Source organism: Oncorhynchus tshawytscha, linkage group LG13, assembly GCF_018296145.1.
Source record: "Oncorhynchus tshawytscha isolate Ot180627B linkage group LG13, Otsh_v2.0, whole genome shotgun sequence".
Lineage (NCBI taxonomy): Eukaryota > Metazoa > Chordata > Actinopteri > Salmoniformes > Salmonidae > Oncorhynchus > Oncorhynchus tshawytscha.
Window position 1 is genome coordinate 56,845,980 of NC_056441.1, and position 24,422 is coordinate 56,870,401.

A 24,422-nucleotide genomic window follows, 5' to 3' on the forward strand; every position below is an offset into this window, starting at 1 on the left:
CCTAGCAGGGACCTACTGTTTCTGTTAACCTCAGAAAAAGTCCTTCCCTGCTGGCTGCTACCATCCCTTCCTCTCTGTTCAGAGTTGCTTGCCTGGATGAGTTGGGATAATTCAGCCTGTGAAGCCATCCAATTCAACCCCAACCCCATCCAAAAAGCACCCACCCTACCCACACCCCCGCTGTCTCCCTTCTCTCCACTCTTGACGGAGCGAGATGAATAGCGTGCTCTGTGCTTGGCAGATTGTGGTTCAGAAAGTCCCGGTAAGCTCCACTTCTCTCCTGTCAGAAGACCGAGAGCTCTACCTCAAACTAAGCCCACCATGCAGCACATAGTCAGACCTGTTCAACCGTGAACCTGTGTATCACATAAGATCACGACCCCAATCATCTTTTGAGGATTGCACTTGTTTGTCACACCGATTTTTTTATTTCACCGATGGCTAAGCATTCATACACACGCCGACCACGTCCTACTTGGCCTTGCTAAGAAACAGCAATTCACTGTTAACCACAGCGTAGCCTAGAGGGTAGCCTTAGAGCATTGCACTAGTAACCGGAAGGTTGCAAGTTCAAACCCCCGAGCTGACAAGGTACAAATCTGTCAATCTGCCCCTGAACAGGCAGTTAACCCACTGTTCCTAGGCCGTCATTGAAAACAATAATTTGTTCTTAACTTAATTGCCTAGTTAAATAAAGGTAAAACATTTTTTTTGAAATAATCTGCAGCCAAAATGTCACTGAAGCAGAAGAATCAAATCAAACTTTGTTTGTCACATGCACCGATTACAACAAGTGTAGACCTTACCGTGAAATGCTTACTTACAAGCCCTTAACCAACAGTGCAGTGGAATCACTGATTACCAGGGGAAATCGGCAGACTCAAACAAAATTGTATGATTGCTCTCACGCACCAATCACTTCACTCATACACACACATACTCACAAATGTCTTATATGCCTGTTGGACAGAGTTCATTCGGAAAGTATTCAGACCTCTTGACTTTTTCTACATTTTGTTATGTTACAGCCTTATTCTAAAATGTATAAAATTATATTCCCCCTCAATCTACACACAATAGCCCATGACAAAGCGAAAACAGGTTGACATTTTTGCTAATTTATTAAAAATATAAAGTATTCAGACCCTTTGATATGAGACTCGAAATTGAGCTCAGGTGCATCCTGTTCCATTGATCATCCTTGAGATGTTTCTACAATTTGATTGGAGTCCATCTGTGGTAGATTCAATTGATTAGACATGATTTGGAAAGGCACATACCTGTCTATATAAGGTCCCACAGTTGACAGTGCATGTCAGAGCAAAAACCAAGCCGTGAGGTCGAAGGAATTGTCCGTAGTGCTCCGAGACAGGTTTGTGTCAAGGCACAGATCTGGGGAAGTGTACCAAAAATGTCTGCAGCATTGAAAGTCCCCAAGAACACAGTGGCCTCCATCATTCTTAAATGGAAGAAGTTTGGAACCACTAAGTCTCTTCCTAGAGCTGGCCGCCTGGCCAAACTGAGAAATTGGGGGAGAAGGGCCTTGCTCAGGGAGGTGACCAAGAACCCGATGGTCACTTGGACAGAGCTCCAGAGTTCCTCTGAGGAGATGGGAGAACCTTCAAGAAGGGCAACCATCTCTGCAGCACTCTACCAATCAGACTTCATGGTAGAGTGGCAAGACGGAAGCCACTCCTCTGTAAAAGGCATGATATGACAGCCAGCTTGGGTTTTCCAAAAGAAACAAGATTCTCTGGTCTGATGAAACCAAGATTAAACTATTTGGCCTGAATGCCAAGCGTCACTTCTTGAGGAAACCTGGCACCATCCCTACGGCGAAGCATGGTGGTGGCAGCATCATGCTGTGGGATGTTTTTCAGCGGCAGGGACTGGGAGACTAGTCAAGATCGAGGGAAAGATGAACAGAGCAAGATGCTTGATGAAAGATTGATGAAGAGAAAAAAACAATATAATCCATTTTAGAATAAGATTGTCACGTAACAAAATGTGGAAAAAGTCAAGGGCTCTGAATACTTTCCGAATGCACTGTACGTAGCCATTGAGTGCTCTAATGAAAATGACACAATAGGCCGAATGCAATTAACTAGCAAGAAAACCAATCACTCAACTTAGCATATAGACACAGAAAAGAGAAGAAAGTCCTGATGTACGAATGTCTGTGTACAAAATTGTGGGCCACAGCAGATGACAGAAATACAAATTGAGGAAGACAAGAGAATCTTCTGGCTCAAAGCTATGCACATGTTGATGTAATCATTTCCAATGACCTGAGGATTTTTCTGTCGGGCATAGAGAGAAACAGGAGACAAATAGCTTTTTCCCCCCGTTGGCTAATTCCCATCTCTCTCTTTCTCTCCTCCTTTTCCTTCTGTGATTAATTCAGCCACCCAAAATAGATTGCTATAATTAATGCTAGGTTACTAGTAGAGCGTAGTCCCTTTCACACAGACAAACATGAGAATTGACAAGAGGCTGACAAAAATAGCACATCCCAAAGTCACTTCCTTTAGTAACCTATATATCACTGGGCTGGTTTCAGAGACAAAAAAGGCCCCTCCCATGTTCTCGACTGGAAGTTACAAGGCCAAAACCCTAAACAGTATATTCAAACACTGCCGGTCAGAGCGGGGTGGAAGTTCAGCCCGTTGTTCAGCAGTCACACCCTGATTATCACAAAGGGAGCAACGCCCTCCACTGCTGGCTGCCGCTCAGCTCGCCACTGATTGGATTACCTTTGACCCCCTCCCTTTGTGAGCCCAGCTGGTCTGTCCCTCCGTGTGTCCGTCTGGCTAACAAAAGGGTGCCAACTTGAAATGCTGCAATCTAACTAAAAGGAAGGGGAAACAGTTTGGGGAGATGAGAGGTTGCCAGGCAATCAGTTGCTTATTCAACTGTACATACTCCTCACCCAAATCCTCATCCATTTCTTACTGACTGCATTAAAATGGTCTGATACCAGCCAAGACAATAGACCTAAGTTTAAAGTCATTGTACCACAGTGCTGCACCCAGGTTAGACCCAGCCCAGGCCTAGAGATTCCTGCCCATGCAGCTGTCTAGCTATCCAGGCAGGTGGTCCTGGATCCTGGGCTAAGCCACACTGTCCCCATGTTAATACTCGGAATGTGACACCAAGGAGTGGAAACCATAGCACTCAGAGGCCAACAGACTGACAGACCCCTGAAATAACATGACTCGCTGTGCTCAAGAATGTAAGGTATGCAATCAGGACACGTGTAAAGAATGTTCACGCACTGTTGTTTATCGATACATGATATGCATACCTACATGTCAACTCAAGCATTTAAACCGTTTTTTTACATTTTAAATTACAAATACATAGGGTCCTCGAGAGATCATTCCTAGCCTGGCTTTGCACATTTGACAGTGGGAGTTTTTCCATGGGTGGGTGGCATCGATGTAAAACTTGTCTTGAGCTGTCAACACTTTGGCCTCAAGGAGGGGAGGGACCTCTGTCTTTCTCATCCAATGGGGTTTGCGAAGGAGACAAGGAGAGATTAGAGAGGATGCGAGGACAACGCAATTGAGATCTACCCCTGTTCTCTGTCTCGGGGCGGAGAAACAGGCCAATACAGCAGATACGCACCACCTGTCAATGTATTACAGTCATCGATGCCTTTCAGACGGGCTGCTGAGTCACATATTTTGCCTAATGGTGACAACACGGCCCCAATGTCAGGGCGCATAAGTATGGCCATGATGGGATGACAAGAAACTTGATGCATCCTCATCATCATCCCCAGCCTCAACAATCATTGGTTTCTAACAAGAGGATGAGTGTATTGTGTGGGGGACATCTGGGGTCAATGTCTGGACGCTGGTCTGGACAAATATCTCAGCCATCCTACCAGAGTATCAGAATCCGCAAGTCATTGTGTCAAAGTATTGCCATAGTATTACCATAGTATTCGGCTTACAAACCAGTCATATATTCTGCATAATGTTCCTGTCGATCCCTCCATACCAGCCCTGGCCTGAGGTCTTTCTTGAATCATTCCTATATGGCCAGAAGGAAGGTCCACAGAACTGATGTGCTTTATATCATTCCATTACAATAGGATACAGTAGGCAAACTACACTTCCTTTCAGCCGCACCTATACTATCCCAGTTGACTGTTCACTTTGCCATATCAAAGGATGCTGACAGCTAGCCTACATGACAGTACAAGGTGGTTCATTGCAGGCATGCGTCGTATAAAAATGCAGGGCGCGTTTTTGAAATGTATTACTGTAGAGATGAATAGGCAAAAACTACTGCCGCACAGAACACGATAGAAGGTGGGTATATGGCTCTGCTACACCGGACACAGATATTTCATAGTTTACCTTTAAATAAAACCCAGATCATGTTTCCACACCACAAGCAGAATACAATGGTATACATCTGACTCAGAACGTAATGATTCGGCAATGCAGAGGGGGGCTTGTACGGGTGGTCTTGATTGAACCATAGGTTACTGCAGGCACCGCAATTCATTTAATATATTACATGCATATAAATAGCCTATTTCAAAATATTATCTGCAGTTATTTTTCAATAGATCTGAATTGTTTCGTATTTTGTTCATAATAATTGATCCTATTTATTGGATTTGAAAACGAAAGACTTCGGAGACATGCACGCGCGAAGATTAATTCATTATTAACCATTAACAATCAACAAAACATCAAGTCCCCATAAATAACGGTATAGGGAATATAGAGTGAACTCACCAATGAGAAGAGTGAATAATTGTGTGAGTCCGTGCCGCCTTTTGTGTAATCCAATCCCAACGAAATATGGAAGAACATGTAATTTCAGAATGGCTTCATGAACATTGGATGAAGCGATGATACCGATGCGGGCAAGTGGTCTTCTTGATGCAAATACTTGTACAAGTCAATCCGTTTATGATAAAATAAAAAAAATAAAAAACAAGACAGAGCAGTAAAGAACGATTTCAATAAATTGTTTGTAATCTTTATGCTTTACTTGACTGTGCACTTACTGCCGCACAGACTGGGTTCCTCTCCCAACTCCAATCGCTGGCCCTGCCTTCTGAGCGAGCCTATTGGCACAGACGCCCGGACATGGAAATTTACTCTACCCATTGATGTTTTACAAAAACACCACGGACCCATGTTTCACACTCTACAGCGCCACCGTGTGATTGTATCATTTTTTAAAAAGTGACTGCGCTATTGCCACTGAAGTGACAGAACTTTTCTTTCAAGTTGGATTATATTAAACCTAAACTGATGTCGAAGACTACAATAAATGGCCTTTAAATGGACAAATGTGTTCTTGTCAGGCAGAAGATGCCATGATGTCCTGCCTTCAAGATTGTGGATGAGAATCTACTGAATGGCTGTGTTCTAAAAAGCTTCCGAGATAAATTCTGACTGTGAAGATCCTAAAAAGTCTCCAGATTTAGCTTCTATAAGAAAGGTTTCATTTTTCCACAAATTACTTTGTGGTTTCAGTAGACATCAGCATTTAGCAAGACGCAGTGAAAAGTGGTGCCTAATAAATAAAATGTGTGTTTTAAGGCCAAAATGTCAATTTTCATGCCGATATAAACTAAAACCAGCTGGTCATTATTAGCACCATTGCAATCCAACTTTCCATTACACAAAACTACAACATCACTGAGCCTTTCCTTTCCCAGTGTATGTGCCAGTCATTACATCTTATTTGATAAATGTCCTTAGAAGCAGAGGTGGAAAAAGTACTACATCGTCATACTCTGAATTCAACCCAATTTAAACAGCTATCCCGTGGCAAAAAGGGCTCCCTTTTAGTCAACTGTTTATTGCAAGGATGGTCACCCACAGAATAATAATTGATTATGTGTTATGGAGGTGGAGTATGGTCCCAAAGTACATGAAACAGAACATCAACACACATTTATGCGGATGCTTTTCTACAGACGGCGTCATCTAGCTGGACTATTTTATCATACTGTTTGAGGACATTAGGGTTTCCATCAAACAGTCCTTTAAAATACGTAGAACAATGCTCATCAACATGCCATGGAAATACATTTACACGACGGATAATAATGCAACCAAAAAAAAGGCAGTGAAATAAACCTTGTATAGAAGTTATTTCCCGGCATTAAATATTCCCCACATTATATTTTGGGCTAAAAAAAACACACCTGTTGAAGACTGCAATAATATCTGAAAGAGTAATCTTAGTAGTGTTACAATAAGATCCACCTCACTTTCAGTGTAAAAATGGCTTTAAGGGAAAAACACTGCCATTTTCAGAAACAAAGGCAACGTTTGTGGTATTAGCATTAAAAATTACAGTTCGATGGAAACCATTGGACCAGGGCACATCAAAAATACAATCCAACACTCAAAACATGACCTTTTCCCTTAACAGAGACACAGCTCAAATCAATTATTTGGACATCAAGTTGGACCATACCTTTACACAATTATTATTAACACTAATCTCAAGTGATTCAAATCATACAAATGCTACAGAGTTTCTTTCTGCCTCTCACTCCTTACTGCCAGACCACCTCACTGAGTTTGAGTGGCATCAAGTCACTGACAGAGTCAAAGTGCTGGGAGTCTGTGTATAACCCGTATAGTGCAGTTACAATATCTTAAATAAACATAGTACACAGCCATGGGAGTTGGACAGTCAGTTCTGCCCACTAGAGTGCAGTCAGAGAGGGTGACCACTAGTAATGACCTTTGACCCTATCTAGGCCTAAATTTAGGCAGCCTTCTCCTTCTCCAGCCGCCGCTGTTGGTAGGAGTTGTAGATGTCCAGGAACATGTCCTTGCAGGCGATTTTGGCACCAAGCTTGGAACAGATGAGGAAGGAGCCGGCCATCTTGCGGTGCAGGGAGTAGGTCTCCTCGGGGGGCGGGGTGAGGCGGTGACGCAGCATGACTGGGATCAGGCTCTGGATCCGCTGCGTGGTGCTCTGGGTGCCAAAGTCAAAGGGGTCAGAGTTGGTGAAGGCCTCGCCCAGAATCATCACCGCCTCCACGTGGGCATCCTGGAACGCCTGGGGAGAGAGGGCATTTCAACACAACAACTCAGTAACACTCTGCATGGATAACGCTTTATTACTTGTTATAACCATGCATGCACCTTTATGGCTTATAATATTATACACTTTAATAAGTCATGGCCCTTTGTTTTTTGTACTAACTCAAAAGTATAGAACAGTACATGACAATGTATATACCCCAGTAGAAATAGAGGAGGGAACAGAGAGAGAGGGAAGGGATGTCGTAAACCACACATCAAAAATGTATGCGCTTCATGATACCATAGTTACCACTGCACAAAACTACCCTCTTACCTTGGCCTCAAACCCTGTGAGGAACTTAAGGTCCTTGGATTTCTCCAGGACAGTCTCCCTATCTCCGATGGAGGCTGCGTGCACCACCTGGACACAGACAGACCAACTTAAGTCATCAAAAAAGGTTACAGAGAACAAAATCAAAGCCATGATTAGATTCTACCTTTGGTAAATTCAACTGATTGTATACGATTTGGAAAGGCACACAGCCGTTTATACAAAGGTCCCACAGTTGACAGTGCATGTCAGAGTAAAAACCAAGCCATGAGGTTGAAGTAATTGTCAATAGAGCTCCGAGACAGGATTGTGTCGAGGCACAGATCTGGGGAAAGGTACCATAAAAATGTATGCAGCATTGAAGGTTCCCAAGAACACAGTGGACTCCATCATTCTTAAATGGAAGAAGTTTGGAACCACCAAGTCTCTTCCTAGAGCTCGCCGCCCGGCCAAACTGAGCAATCGGGGGAGAAGGGCCTCTGACAGAGCTCCAGAGGGCCTCTGTGGAGATGGGAGAACCTTCCAGAAGGACAACCATCTCTGCAGCACTCCACCAATCAGGCCTTTATGGTAGTGGCCAGACGAAAGCCACTTCTCAGTAAAAGGCACAACATCCCGCTTGGAGTTTGCCAAAAGGCACCTAAAGGACTCTCAGACCATGAGAAACAAGATTCTCTGGTCTGATGAAACCAAAATTGAACTATTTGGCCTGAATGCCAAGCGTCACTTCTGGAGGAAACCTGGCACCATCCCTATGGTGAAGCATGGTGGAGGCAGCATCATGCTGTGGGGATGTTTTTCAGCGGAAGGGACTGAGAGACTAGTCAGCACCGAGGCAAAGATGAACAGAGCAGAGTAGAGCGAGATCCTTGATGAAAACCTACTCCAGGGAGCTCAAGACCTCAGACTGGGGAAAACGTTCACCTTCCAAAAGGACAACAACCCTAAGCACACAGCCAAGGCAATGCAGGAGTGGCTTTGGGACAAGTCTCAGAATGTCCTTGAGTCACCCAGCCAGAGCCCAGACTTGAACCTGATCGAACATCTCTGGAGAGACCTGAAAATAGCTGTGCTGCGACGCTCCCCATCCAACCTGACAGAGCTTGAGTGGATCTGCAGAGAAGAATGGGAGAAACTCCCCGAATACAGGTGTGCAAAGACTGTAGCGTCCTACCCAAAAAGACTGGAGGCTGTGATCACTGCTTCAACAAAGTACTGAGTAAAGGGTCTTTGTAAATGTGAGATTTCCAGTTTTTATTTTTAATACGTTAGAAAAACATTTCTAAAACCCTGTTTTTGCTTTGTCATTATGGGGTATTGTGTGTAGACTGAGGAGTATTTTTATTTTAATCTATTTTAGAATATGCTTGTAATGTAACAACATTTAGAAAAGGTCAAGGGGTCTAAATACTTTCTGAATGCACTGTAATTGTTAGGGCACTCGTAGCAAAAAGGTGTCCAGGTAGTCTGTCCCTGTTTCAGTCCATTTTCCTCCGTTTGGTGTTAATGCAGACGACTGAGGTTAATTTACCTGTACGTAATCATCTGTGAAGGCCTCAGGGTAATCCCGGCACGCACCGAAATCCAACAGAATAATCTGGAGACACAGTGGGCAGAGGTTAAACTACATCACATCCCCACCAAAACAACAATCGCCTCCGTACATGTTCATAAATGCGGGAAATATAGTGGTATGTTCTCATGAAAATTAATGTTCCATTTTTTGTACATGTATTCTGTTATAAATTCATTATGAAGCCATTTCATACAAAAACTAGCTTGAAGGTCTGAGTCATGGTATTGATGAATGACAAAGCTCTGAAACCCAAATGGCACCCTATTCCCTACATAATCTGTGCACCCTGTGGGCTCTGATCAAAAGTAGCACACTATATAGAGAATAGGGTGCCATATGGGACATCCCCAGCATCTTGTCACAGGATCACTCGCCCTCTCACCTTGTTCTGCTCAGCGTTGTAAAAGAAGTTGGCCCAGTTGGGGTCCGTCTGCATGAAGCGGAACTCAAAGAGCTCTCTCAGACACAGCTGTAGGATGTTGAAGCAGATCTGGGGGGGGGAGACATTTGAGACCACAGGGGTCAGTTTTTCACTCTTGACCTGCATCCCAAATGGCAACCTATTCCACCTTATAGGGAATAGGGTGACATTTTGGACACATCCCTACATAGTGAGCGATAGTGTCACCACTCAACTCGGGTTACGGCCCTCTGCTGGTCAAATGAGCCATGTGCATAGTTTGGCATCAGGAATGTGGTTTTAGAGCATCCTTTTAACCTCTACAGGATCAGTGTCCTCACCGTGGGCCGGTTGAGCTAACGTGCGCTACAGTAGCTATTACAGTGAAAGAATACCATGCTATTGCTGAGGAGAGTGCACAGTTATGAACTTGAAAATGTATTAATAAACCAATTAGGCACATTTGGGCAGACTTGATACAACATTTTGAACAGAAAAGCAATTGTTCATTGGATCAGTCTAAAACGTTGCACATGCACTGCTGCCATCTAGTGGCCAAAATCTAAATTGCGCTTAAGCTGGAATAATACATTTTAGCCTTTCCCTTGCATTTCAAATATAAAAATATTTTTAAAAACGCATGTTTTTTTTCTTTGTATTATCTTTTACCAGATTTAATGTGCTATATTCTCCTATATTCATTTCACATTTCCACAAACATGTTTCCTTTGAAATGAAATCAAGAATATACATATCCTTGCTTCAGGTCCTGAGCTACAGGTTTGGGTAAGTCATTTTTGGGGAAAATTTGAAAAAGGGTCCGATCCTTAATAATCCTCTCAGTTTTCTGTGGTTTTCATTTCATCCCAATGCCACAGGTGCTGAATCATGAGTGAAACATTGTCTGTTTACAAAGTAAGAACCTGGAGCCATTTTAAACCACACTCTACAAATCACTAGAGCCATCTAATAAATATACATGATTCCTCTACTGTAGAGACATTGGTATATGTGATTCATTGCTTCAGGGTTTGAGGAAATGTCTAATTTCTTCAAATCAATGACAACTGAGAAGAGCACATTATACAGCTGGTCTGCAGAGTCATAGTTTAGCAACCTATCTAATGGTTAAGGCAGAGTTTCCCAAACCCAGTCTTCAGGACCCCAAGGCGTGCCCATTTTGGTTTTTGCCCTAGCACTACCCAGCTAATTCAAATAATCAACTAATCATCAAGCTTGGATAATATGAATCAGCTGTGTAGTGTTAGGGCAAAAAACAAAACTTGCACGCCTTGGGAAAGTTGGGTTAAGGGCAGTCATAGCTACAAAAAGTTCTCCGGTCAGTCAACCAATCACCGAGTTAGACTAAGGGTAGGTAATGATGTGGCCATAACATCACCCCACAGCGCTACCAGGAAAAAGACCATTCACCCATGTTTATTCTCCTGGGTGGAGATCAGAGGTCAGATCTTACCTGGTTCCTTGTCTCCTGGTCCAGATCTACACAGCTGTCCAGCGGTACCCCTGACACCAGCTCCATGGCCAGAACCCTCCTTCCTGACAGCTCGTCCACCACAAATGGCACGTGGAAAAATGGGTCATCTGCCAAAAGTGACCTGAGGCAGACACAAATCAAATCTGCTCAACAGGACTAAACTGGTACATTACTATGAATCACTATACAACAGGCACACAAAGTGGACTACCATCAGATTCACAGTGTATTAGAGAGAGTATCATCTTGATAGTAACTAAACTAAATAAATCTAGAAAATAAAATGAGGGCCAGCATCCCCATCTGAGGAAAGTGGTATTTTAAGTGGTATTTAATTTATAGTCACTGTATAGTAACATTTGGATACACTAAGAGGACTACTATAGGCTATTCAAATTCATGAGCAGTCCTTCTGAAGAGACTTCATGCTTTATGACAGACTCAGAGGTGTAGGGCTTACTTAAAATGCTTGGCACTCTCCGCCTCTCTCTTGTAGTCACACTCCCATACCAGCTCTCTTTGAAGGACCTCTAGACTACTGTCTGCAAACAAGCCTGCAAGAAAATAAATGTCAACATCAGTGAGGCAGCCTCCTCACGGCATTCTCCCAAGCACTTGGGACTTTCTCACTACAAAGCATTCAATACAGAGGACCAATTATTATTTAAGCGTTGAGATCCTTTTTGTAAGGAAAAGCGCTATATAAGTTGAATAAATTCTTATTATCATCATCATCATTGTTATTACAATAGCTTTAGATCTCTGAACCCTTACCCTCTGGTAGAACAAGACTCATCTTCAGCACAGACATCAGGTTGTTGATGTCACTGTGGATGCTCTCAGCTACTCCCGGGTACTGCAATGGAGAGAGAGAGAGATCAAAGACTGTCTGAGAATATCAATAATTGAATCTTAGAGCTCCCATGACAAAACAGAGAGAATTTCTTCACCAGAACAAAACTTTTTTTTTTACAAGTTAATGTTTAACAAAAAAAACACACCCAACCACTAACTAGGGGTCGGGATGTTTTTTTTCATCCAAAGATTTTACAATGACAAATTAAACCTCCTCTATTCATGGGTCAGTGACTGATACCATTACTAAAGCTACCATTACTATAGCTACCATTACTATACTATTGCTACCATTACTAAAGCTACCATTACTATAGCTACTGAACCTGGCATTGGAGCCTGGTTCTCTTTGGATGTCAAAGGATATTTATGGGATCCCTCACCTGGATCTTCATGGCGACCTCCCTGCCATCTTGCAGCATCCCGTGATGCACCTGGCCAATTGATGCGGCGGCGAAGGGCTTGTCCTCAAACGACGACAGCTTCTCCCTCCAGCCCGCACCTAGCTCCTCCTCCAGAACTTTCTGCAGTCACATACCCAGCAGAGGGGACATCAGTCTAGAAGTCCAACACAATTCCAATATGACTTGCAAACAGTCAAATATATGGAATGTCTTTCTGTACTATACAATAACTGAAGATCAAGAAGATATGAGTGTACGCATGACGCACATTCATCTGCCAGGCGGGCATGAAGTCCGCGCTCTGTCGGACCCGCTCAAAGATTTTCTGTAGCTGGGGGTTTATGAAGGAGTTATCTACCGGGAAGAACACAACAAGTGTTAAATTGACCTAGTATACAGTGCATTCAGAAAATATTCAGACCCCTTCCCTTTTTCCACATTTTGTTACATTACAGCCTTATTCTAAAATTGATTAAATATTTATTGGTTTCCTCAATCTACACACAATACTCTAATGACAAAGTGAAAAAATTGGGGGGGAATTTTAGCAAATGTATTCAAAATAAAAAACAGAAATGCCTTATATACCTAAGTATATACCCTTTGCTATGAGACTCGGAATTGAGCTCAGGTGCATCCTGTTTCATTGATCATCCTTGAGATGTTTCTACAACTTGATTGGAGTCCACCTGTGGTAAATTCAATTGACTGGACAGGATTTGGAAAGGCACCCACCTGTCTATATAAGGTCCCACAGGTGACAGTGCATGTCAGAGCAAAAACCAAGGCATGAGGTTGAAGGAATTGTCCATAGCGCTCAGAGACAGGATTGTGTCGAGGCACAGATCTGGGGAAGGGTACCAAAAAAAATGTATGCAGCATTGAAGGTCCACAAGAACACAGTGGCCTCCATTCTTAAATGAAAGAAGTTTGGAACCACCAAGACCGTTCCTAGAGCTGGCCGTCTAGCCAAACTGAGCAATCAGGGGAGAAACGCCTTGGTCAGGGAGTTGACCAATAACCAGATGGTCACACTGACAGAGCTCCTCTGTGGAGATGGGAAAACATTCCAGAAGGACAAACTTCTCTACATCATCAATCTGGCCTTCATGGTAGAATGGCCAGACGGAAGCTATTTCTCAGTAAAAGGCACATGACAGCCCGCTTGGAGTTTGCCAAAAGGCACCCAAAGGGCTCTCAGACCATGAGAAATAAGAATCTCTGGTCTGATTAAACCAAGATTGAACTCTTTGGCCTGAATGTCAAGCGTCACATCTGGAGGAAACCTGGCACCACCCATACAGTGAATCACTTTAGTGTTTACGTAATTTGTTGTTGTACTGCATGTGTGTTTATAGTTTTGTTTAATGTTGTGTTAGTGTATGTAAGTGGTTTTGTCTGAAACTTTGTCCCCCTGCTGCTATTGGACAAGGTCTCTCTTGGAGACCAGGTCTCTCTTTACAGGAAAAACCGGTATAAATAAAGGTAAAATTAAAAAATGGTGGTGGCAGCATCATGCTGTGGGGATGTTTTTCAGCGGCAGGGACTGGGGAGACTAGTCGGGATCGAGGAAAAGCTGAACGGAGCAAAGTACAGAGAGATCCCTGATGAAAACATGCTCCAGAGCGCACAGGACCTCAGACTGGGGAAAAGGTTCACCTTCCAACAGGACAAAGACCCTAAGCACACAGCCAAGACAACACAGGAGTGGCTTTGGGGCAAGTCTTGAAATGTCCTTGAGTGGCCCAGCCAGAACACAGACTTGAAACCGATCAAACATCTCTGTTAGAGACCTGAAAATAGCTGTGCAGCGATGCTCCCTATTCCAACCTGACAGAGCTTTAGAGGATCTGCAGAGAATGGGAGAAACTCCAAGCTTGCAGCGTCATACCCAAGAAGCATCAAGGCTGTAATCGCAGCCAAAGGTGTTTCAAGAATGTACTGAGTAAAGGGTCTGATTACTTATGCAGATGTGATATTTCTAATACATTTTCAAACATTTCTAAACCTGTTTTTACATTGTCATTGTGTATAGATTCAGGGAGAGGAAAAAAATACAATTTTAGAATAAAGTTGCAACTTAACAAAATGTGTAAAAAGTCAGATGGTCTGAATATTTAGATGCAGCATAACCATCGAACAAGTATTCCAAGTAATTTCATCAAAGTTAATGTGGTGGGTGACAGAGGGGAGGGTAGATCACTATACCTTGTATACTGAGCATCTGTCCTATTTTGAGGGCTGCCCCTCTGACTTTGCACAAGGTGTTCACTATCCTCTCAGCATTGGCCTCAGACAAGAGAGGTGAGTCCAACAGGGCACCCTCTGAGAGAGACATGGTGGAGTTTATTACAGTTAATTACAGTTTATTACAAAACAAAACACACTTCAGTCAGTCCAGCCTGGCAGCCAATCGTACAACCTCCAGAGCCATTTATCATGCAGCTTCTTCATCTCAGGGTCTGTTTAAGAGATGCATGGAGAAACCTACCTGCACGCTTGGCGCCCATAGATTGCTTCGCCACCTCTACAATGGCACCTAGTCCCAGTCCGACTGCCAGACCTGCCAAGGAGGCAGACATAAGGAACTACGGTAAGTATGCCTACCACTATATGCATTCACTTCTGAGACACACCGATCACACAGTAACATGTACCATTTAAGATGAGTCACAGAGAGCTTGGTGTAAGTGATCGTATAGAGGTATACCTGACTCAAGGTCATAGGGACAGGGCTGTGCAATGACGTCATGACTATAATAGTTGATTTAAGAAAGTATATAGCTGCATGCTGGCTGGGTCATGTTTCCTTAGACATCGGTTGTATGTCATTCTAGCAATAGAATCCTATAGCTGTACCTAATACAACTTCAATATCTGGGTGTGATTTACATTAATTGCAGTGAAACGCTTACCCCCGAAGTTAACCAGCCTGCTGATTCTCGTGGCAGGGACCTTCCTCTCTCTTGCACGATCACTAAGCTGTAAAAATGAGAACGTTAAAACAGTAACAATCAAATGTGCTAATTTGAGCTAATGCCAAAGGACAACACTGCACTTTAATACACATACATATACACACACATATACATACATACACATATATATACACACACACATATACACATATATATACACACACACACACATATATATACACACACACACACACACACACACACACACACATATACACACACACACACAGTGGGGCAAAAAAGTATTTAGTTTGCCACCAATTGTGCAAGGTCTCCCACTTAAAAAGATGAAGTATTTGGTCACCTACAAACAAGCAAGATTTCTGGCTCTCACAGACCTATAACAACTTCTTTAAGAGGCTCCTCTGTCCTCCACTCGTTACCTGTATTAATGGCACCTGTTTGAACTTGTTATCAGTATAAAAGACACCTGTCCACAACCTCAAACAGTCACACTCCAAACTCCACTATGGCCAAGACCAAAGAGCTGTCAAAGGACACCAGAAACAAAATTGTAGACCTGCACCAGGCTGGGAAGACTGAATCTGCAATAGGTAAGCAGCTTTATTTGAAGAAATCAACTGTGGGAGCAATTATTAGGAAATGGAAGACATACAAGACCACTGATAATCTCCCTCGATCTGGGGCTCCACACAAGATCTCACCCCGTGGGGTCAAAATGATCACAAGAACGGTGAGCAAAAATCCCAGAACCACACGGGGGGACCTAGTGAATGACCTGCAGAGAGCTGGGACCAAAGTAACAAAGCCTACCATCAGTAACACACTACGCCGCCAGGGACTCAAATCCTGCAGTACCAGACGTGTCCCCCTGCTTAGGCCAGTACATGTCCAGGCCCATCTGAAGTTTGCTAGAGAGCATGTGGATGATCCAGAAGAAGATTGGTAGAATGTCATATGGTCAGATGAAACCAAAATATAACTTTTCGGTAAACTCAACTCGTTGTGTTTGGAGGACAAAGAATGCTGAGTTGCATCCAAAGAACACCATACCTACTGTGAAGCCTCCTTCCATCAGCAAAGGCATAGAAGATGAAACGTGGCTGGGTCTTTCAGCATGACAATGATCCCAAACACACCACCCGGGCAACGAAGGAGTGGCTTCGTAAGAAGCATTTCAAGGTCCTGGAGTGGCCTAGCCAGTCTCCAGATCTCAACCCCATAGAAAATCTTTGGAGGGAGTTGAAAGTCCGTGTTGCCCAGCAACAGCCCCAAAACATCACTGCTCTAGAGGAGATCTGCGTGGAGGAATGGGCCAAAATACCAGCAACAGTGTGTCAAAACCCTGTGAATACTTACAGAAAACGTTTGACCTCTGTCATTGCCAACAAAGGGGAAATAACAAAGTATTGAGAAACTTGTTTTTTTTTCTCATTTTGTCTGTCATAGTTGAAGTGTACCTATGATGAAAATTACAGACCTCCCATCTTTTTAAAGTGGGAGAACTTGCACAATTGGTGGCTGACTAAATAAGCGCTCCCTAACCCGGACTGCGCTAGGCCAATTGTGCGTCGCCCCACGGACCTCCCGGTCGCGGCCGGTTGCAACAGAGCCTGGGCGAGAACCCTGTCTCTGGTGGAACAGCTGGCGCTGCAGTACAGCGCCCTTAACCACTGCACCACCTGGGAGGCTGGTATTAACATTTTGGATTGACTGAGAGAAATTGTTTGTTCAACAATAAAATTAATCCTGTGGAATACAATTTTTCTAATAATTGTGCACGTAGCACGTGTGTGTGTATATATATATCAAATTGGTTCATCCCAAAGATTTTTAGATTTACAATATTCATGAGAAGCACAATACAGTAGGCCTACGTATAAAAACAGCCATTGCATACTTCTTTAGACATGGGGAAATTATTTCCTAATATAGCACAGACCAACTTAAACCCCAATGTCCCCATCATGATTTACACCTACAACATCAAAATCCAGTCAGTGGAACAGCCCACACATGAGATCAAAGACAATCAGGAGGTAAGCCTACGCCACTGACCTTCTGCTTAACAATAGGCCTGGCAAATGCCTGCTTGGACTCCCTGGCCTTCTTGATGTCCTCTGGGGTGAGTCTGGCCACTACTGAGTCATGGAAAAACCTGCTGTGCCATTGCGTCGAGGCAATGTGCAGGAACCGGGCACTTTGGCCGGGCCAGCCTGCTCCCCTTGAACCCCCAGCTGGGCTGAGAGGCGCTCCGCTGGGCATCTCTGTGGCCTCTAGGCCTGGTGGGAATTCGGAGCCCACCGCCCATTTAGCAGCCTCGTCCGGATCTATTTCCTCCCATCCCTCAGCATCAGGGAACACATCCTCCTTGATGGACTGTTGCTGATTATGGAAAAAGTCACATTCAGTGCCTCATTCAATGTCACTCCAGGCAATATACACCATGCTGCATGCAATTGTATTTGGCAGAGTATTATAACACTTTATGTAGCCTAAAAGCTGTAAAGGACATTGAACTGTGATTATGTCTCCAATGTCCGTCTATCTATTTGATGTGTGCAGAAAGGCCCCCCTTCTCTCCCATTTGAACATACCATGGCAGCACCACCCATGACTGTGCCCATCACGCCCTCGACCACCTCCTGGGTAGCTTTGACGCCAGTGCCCAGAGTGGAGTTACAGGCCATTAGCCTCAGCATCTCCCCTTGTGTGTTGGTAAATGCATGGCCAACCTTCCCTGCTCCCCGCAGCACCTGAAACACCTCAGCTAGCATAACTGGAAAGACAAACACATGCACACTTTAAACAATCTAGCTACCAATACATTTAGTCTAAGCTTCGCTTATCATTGAAGATGATTCAGTGAGCATGACATGTAATACAGACACGTGTGACTGAGACCTGCACTCATGAGCTAAGGCTTTAACTAGCTAAGTGACTTACATCATTTCCAAAGACGTTACCGTTTGATTACCGAGTGAAGATAGTGGTGCAAACGTAAAACATTTAGTTGGGTAACGTTGAATGCATACATTTAACCCAAGCCTGTTGTTCACACTAGCTACTATATTAGGCTTCACACCCCAACACCAGAGCTAATTAATCACTTAGTTAACTTTAGCTAGTTAAAATATACAGAGGAATTTTCAGTCACTTACTATAGAAGAAGGGATGCTTCCTATAAACCGTGGAGTAACAGACGGTGGTCCTCTTGCCCGTGAAGTAGATAGACGCTGTTTTGCAACAACTTTCAAACCCGGAAATAGAGCTTTGACTAAATTGACAGACGTGCCTGTGGTCCAACTGTGCCCCGCGAAATATGAGAAGGCGGGCATAATATAATTAGACCAATCATACGGCACGTTTAAATTATTTAACATATGATTAACGGATAGAAGTATGTCCACTGAACAAATCAGAGAAGTGACAGGAGAAGCTACGGCAACCCAATGGCCAATAACTTTTAAAGGGCGTATCATGTTGGAGCAGGACCAAAATGCAAGTGTTTGGAATGTAGTTACAAAATCATGAGGATTGTGCTGATGCTTAGTGGCGTGTATTTGTGTTTGAAAATTTGACCAAGAAAAAAATAAGAAATATAAAATAATGTATCTTTCGTCTCTCTGTCTTTCATAAGTCATTCAATTCACAAGAGGCTGAATGTATCTCATCAGAAAAAGCAATACGAGCGAGCGATACAGCGCCCCTCTGTCTCTGTATGTGTAGCCCATCTATCAGATGCTATGTTGCAGCAGCCAGCCAGCGCAAGCGTCTGCTCAAAAAGAGTACCCTTCGATCACACCGACAGAGGTGTTGCGTTTTAGTACAGTACACCAGGATTATATTAATTTCCAATGAACACTGCGTTTGCAGTGCAGCGTTGCGTTGCAGAGGCATTTGTAGTGCGTTTTGTGTGGTGCATACATTGGATTTATCGAACGTAGGCGTCAAACTGTCTGGTAGACGGCTTGACAGAAATGGTAACAGAAGGCAAATGCTGAACTTTTGTTTGAACACATATCCAGATGATGCTGCTTACTATTTTGCGGAATGATACTACAGTGGGGCAAAATGTTATGCAGCATTTAACTAAGGTAGAGAAACAACTACATATCACAGTCATAGCAAGTAAAACGATTGTTGTTACTTTTACTTTGAATGTTGTTATAGTGAAGGCATGTACAGTGGGGCAAAAAAGTATTTAGTCAGCCACCAATTGTGCAAGTTCTCCCACTTAAAAAGATGAGAGGTCTGTAATTGTCATCATAGGTACACTTCAACTATGACAGAGAAAATGAGAAAAAAATCCAGAAAATCACATTGTAGGATTTGTTATGAATTTATTTGCAAATTATGTTGGAAAATAAGTATTTGGTCAATAACAAAAGTTTATCTCAATACATTGTTATATACCCTTTGTTGGCAATGACAGAGGTCAAATGTTTTCTGTAAGTCTTCACACGGTTTTCACACACTGTTGCTGGTATTTTGGCCCATTACTCCATGCAGATCTCCTCTAGAGCAGTGATGTTTTGGGGCTGTTGCTGGGCAACACAGACTTTCAACTCCCTCCAAAGATTTTCTATGGGGTTGAGATCTGGAGACTGGCTAGGCCACTCCAGGACCTTAAAATGCTTCTTACGAAGCCACTCCTTTGTTGCCCGGGCGGTGTGTTTGGGATCATTGTCATGCTGAAAGACCCAGCCACGTTTCCTCTTCAATGCCCTTGCTGATGGAAGGAGGTTTTCACTCAAAATCTCACGATACATGGCCCCAGTCATTCTTTCCTTTACACGGATCAGTCGTCCTGGTCCCTTTGCAGAAGAACAGCCCCAAAGCATGATGTTTCCACCCCCATGCTTCACAGTAGGTATGGTGTTCTTTGGATGCAACTCAGCATTCTTTGTCCTCCAAACACGACGAGTTGAGTTTTTACCAAAAAGTTATATTTTGGTTTCATCTGACCATATGACATTCTCCCAATCTTCTTCTGGATCATCCAAATGCTCTCTAGCAAACTTCAGACGGGCCTGGACATGTCCTGGCTTAAGCAGGGGGACACGTCTGGCACTGCAGGATTTGAGTCCCTGGCGGTGTAGTGTGTTACTGATGGTAGGTTTTGTTACTTTGGTCCCAGCTCTCTGCAGGTCATTCACTAGGTCCCCCCATGTGGTTCTGGGATTTTTGCTCACCGTTCTTGTGATCATTTTGACCCCACGGGGTGAGATCTTGCGTGGAGCTCCAGATCGAGGGAGATTATCAGTGGTCTTGTATGTCTTCCATTTCCTAATAATTGCTCCCACAGTTGATTTCTTCAAATAAAGCTGCTTACCTATTGCAGATTCAGTCTTCCCAGCCTGGTGCAGGTCTACAATTTTGTTTCTGGTGTCCTTTGACAGCTCTTTGGTCTTGGCCATAGTGGAGTTTGGAGTGTGACTGTTTGAGGTTGCGGACAGGTGTCTTTTATACTGATAACAAGTTCAAGCAGGTGCCATTAATACAGGTAATGAGTGGAGGACAGAGGAGCCTCTTAAAGAAGAAGTTACACGTCTGTGAGAGCCAGAAATCTTGCTTGTTTGTAGGTGACCAAATACGTATTTTTCACCATAATTTGCAAATAAATCCATTAAAAATGCTACAATGTGATTTTCTGGATTTTTTTTCTCATTTTGTCTGTCATAGTTGAAGTGTACCTTTGATGAAAATTACAGGCCTCTCTCATCTTTTAAGTGGGAGAAATTGCACAATTGGTGGCTGACTAAATACTTTTTGCCCCACTGTAGTTGCAAATGTATTTTGTGTCGAAATGACAAAATACCTCTTTATACCTGTATTTGATGTAAATACTGGAATGGTATGTTTAGCTGGAATGGAATGTTCTAAATGACTAAAATGTCAAATGTAAATGTTTTACGTACAGATCTCATATTACTGTATTTAATTATATATATTTTTAATATTGTCACAAATGTATCATTTGTACAGTTCTTTATTAAAAATGTAGTTATGTTACATTTGACTGTGTAAAACCCCAAATCTAGCAGTACTACTTCTCTGAGAATGATGCAGATATTTAGCATGTTGCAACAAAAAAAACATGATTATTTGTCTCTCTGGAATGAAAACATCAAGTGACAAATGCATGCCTGTCATTGAACAAACCCATGCCATGATTAGATAGCTTTGACTGCCTGCTACAAGCCTGGCATGCCCCACCCGCTATGCTCCTTTGATGCTTACATTGGGCCATGTTTGTGCAATGAAAACACAAAACCACCGATACTTTTGTTTAGAATATGTATGCAAACTCTGTACACGGTGGTTTGGTGACCATAAAGCCATTTGAAAACTGAAAAGTATTAAAGATGCACTATGCAGAAATCACTCCACCATTTCCTGGTTACTAAAATTCTAATAGTTTGCTTAATTTCCATTTGTGACAAAACAAGCAAGTGTAGAGAATCATTGTACCATCTAAACTGCTGTGAAATATATGTATAACCCAAAATATCGTACTTTCGGTTGTTTGAACTAGTGTACAAAACCAAAAGTAAAATAACGAGAAGCATAGCGCACATAGAACAGATCTACCGCTTCTTAGACTTGCTTTCAATGAGTGACAGATCTATAACACACATTTCTGAGAATTTGGTCAGGTCGCCCCAAAAAGTTACATATTGCAGCTTTAATGAGAATAATTTATTTTGACAGTACTGTCTGCAACTGTAACTACATGTGGAAGGTCTGGGAGCATGTATTTTTAATGTACACATGACACAGTAAGATGGTAATTACACAATAATAGCTAGCCATAAGAATACATTTACTACAAATAAGATAAATAAATGGTTTAAAGTTCAGTTAATGGGTGTTTACGTGCATGATTCCCAAGTGTGTGTGTGTCTGTGTGTGAGAGATTGTGTGCTCATGCATGGGGCCAAACACTCAGCAGTTCCATCTGGTCATCTGCTCGACTATCAGCTGCTCTAAGCTCCTTATATACACAAACATGTGCTACCATTTGCATGCATGGCCATCATGCATTTGAGGAGGCAGTATAAAATCTTGGCACACAAGTTTCTTACAGTTTTTATTATAAATCACTTAAAAGCATTAGTATTTTGTCAAATCTCAAGCAATGATTAAATCCCCAAATACATTTACAGGACTTATAACAATTGTCTACTCTTTGTACACTGACAGTATGTCAACTTGACCACTTTATTGCAAAATACAAATGTCATCAGTCAATGCATTCAGTTCTGTTGAGAGAATGTTCACACATTGTTTAGACCAGTGGAAAACAAAGTTGCATTGTTGATGGTTTCTTTCAAACTGTAAATACAGTGGGAGGAAAGTTTGTTACCAGTCCTAAATCATATATGATGTAAAGTGAGACCTGCACTTTAAGGACTGTTTGGAGTTCAATGGGCTTTCTAAAAAGCTCAGAGATGCAGAAAATGTTGGGCTACCGATATACATTGGACACATTGAGGGTTCCTTTCTTTTTACTTCATTTGTATATGTAGTAATAATACTGTGAGCGAGAGCGAGACACTATTCTGAGCCTGACTACACTGATGCGGGAGGTAACCACCACATATTTAGATACCTCTCCTTGTAGAGTTGCCTTATTATAAATAATAGAAACAGTCCTGACCAAATACTGAACAGAAATTTGAAGGAGTTAGAGCATCTCTGTCAGGCCTTAGGCCTGTACATGCTTAATGGTAGAATCAGAGGGGACTCTTTATGTCAGTTTACTTACTGTCCCACTTGTCTTGGGACAAGTGTAGTCGATTATGCCATCACTGACATTGACCCCTCCATTAGTGCATTCACTGTCAGACCACAGACACCATTGCCAGATCAACGTGTTTCTAAAGAAATTAACCAGCAATACTCATACATTTTTGTTTGTTTTTTAAAACAGACAACAAAAAAAACTCTACAACATGAACCAATCGTACAGCTGGGCTCCAAACAGTGCAGAGAGATTCATTGAAACGTTGAACTCAAATTAAATTAACTCTATACAGCTCTTGAATAACTCACAATACCAAAACAAAAGAGGTGTCAATTCAGCTACTCAATACATTAATTGCATATTCCAAAATGCAGCATCAAAAGCAAATGAGAAAACCCTAGAAATGCAACATCAGAAAACAAAATGTTTCTGAAAAATGGTTTAATAACAAATGTAAAACAATTAGAAAACACCTAAGACAAGTGTCAAATGAAAAACTACTATCAAAACAATCCAGAGCTATGCCATGAATACTTCTGAAAACCGAATAAAAACACTGAAACGCAAGAAGATGAATTATACCAATAAGACACTTGATGAAATTTAAAACACAATTGACCAAAATCAGTTCTGGGACATTTAGAACAATTTAAGCACAACAAAGCTTAAATTGTTCAACATAGTAGAAACTTCTGGCTGCTTACCTGATGTCTGGAGCCAGGGGCTCATCTCTCCTATTCACAAAAGTGGAGAATTTCTTCTAGAAACAAAATATAATAAGTAAATGTCAAATAGGCTTTCTCCCCAACCATCACACTACTGACCATAAACTAATAAACACAACCAGCCCCCCCCCAAAAAAAAAATTCTGGTAAGGTGTATGACTTAATGAAATGTATGTACACAGAAGTGTTCAATAAAAATAACAAATATTTTCATAACCCAGAGGTGTGAGACAAGGCTGCAGTTTGAGTCCAAACCTTTTCAATATTTATATAAGTGAATTAGACCATTCTCCAGCCCCAGGACACACTATACTATTTGACAGAGGTAAAATACCTGCTATGTGCTAAGGATTTTGTTCTTCTATCACCAACCAAAGAAGGTCTTCAACAGAACCTTAACATTCTAGAGCAATATTGCCATAATTGGGCCCTCATAGTAAATAAAATGTAAAAAACAAAAATTATTTTCCAGAAAGAAAAATAATGTCAGACACTAATATAAATTCACTCTGAACACCACCATGATTGAACGCACACACAAAAAATACTTACACCTTGGTCTGACCATATCTGCATCAGGAAACTTTAATATGGCAGTGAATGCACTCAAAGAAAAAGACTGCAGAGGATTGTATGCAATAAAAGTGAAATTATTCAAAATCAACATCCCAATTAGAATTTGGACCAAAATATTTGACAGCGTAATCTTACCAATAGGCTCTTTGTGGAAGCAAGGTTGCAAGGACCACTCAAAAGAACTGGACTTTAAAATGTGGGACAAACATCCTACATGCAGAATTCTGTCAGATAAATTCTACAATTCCAAAGAAATACCAACCAATGCATGTAGGTGTCATGAAAACGCAGGGAGGAAAATGTGTAGATTCACCCACGGCAGGTGATTATTTAGTCTTTGCAGGAATCATGGTCA

The 24,422-nt window shown here is 42.3% G+C and overlaps 1 protein-coding gene across 1 annotated transcript; it reads right to left on the reverse strand.

Annotated features, from left to right (window-relative positions):
• Nucleotides 1–5,812: 5,812 nt before the first annotated feature.
• Nucleotides 5,813–18,326, reverse strand: LOC112265266 (atypical kinase COQ8B, mitochondrial-like). Its single transcript, XM_042296000.1, has 15 exons — nt 18,178–18,326; nt 17,614–17,795; nt 17,075–17,401; nt 14,993–15,059; nt 14,569–14,640; nt 14,286–14,402; nt 12,346–12,431; nt 12,057–12,197; nt 11,593–11,674; nt 11,279–11,372; nt 10,798–10,939; nt 9,306–9,413; nt 8,879–8,944; nt 7,351–7,437; nt 5,813–7,050 (listed from the first exon to the last, which is right to left on the reverse strand). The coding sequence occupies exons 2-15, from the start codon at nt 17,791–17,793 to the stop codon at nt 6,754–6,756; spliced, it is 1,866 nt and encodes a 621-aa protein (XP_042151934.1). The 5' UTR covers nt 17,794–17,795; nt 18,178–18,326; the 3' UTR covers nt 5,813–6,753.
• Between the last annotated feature and the right edge of the window lie 6,096 nt (nt 18,327–24,422).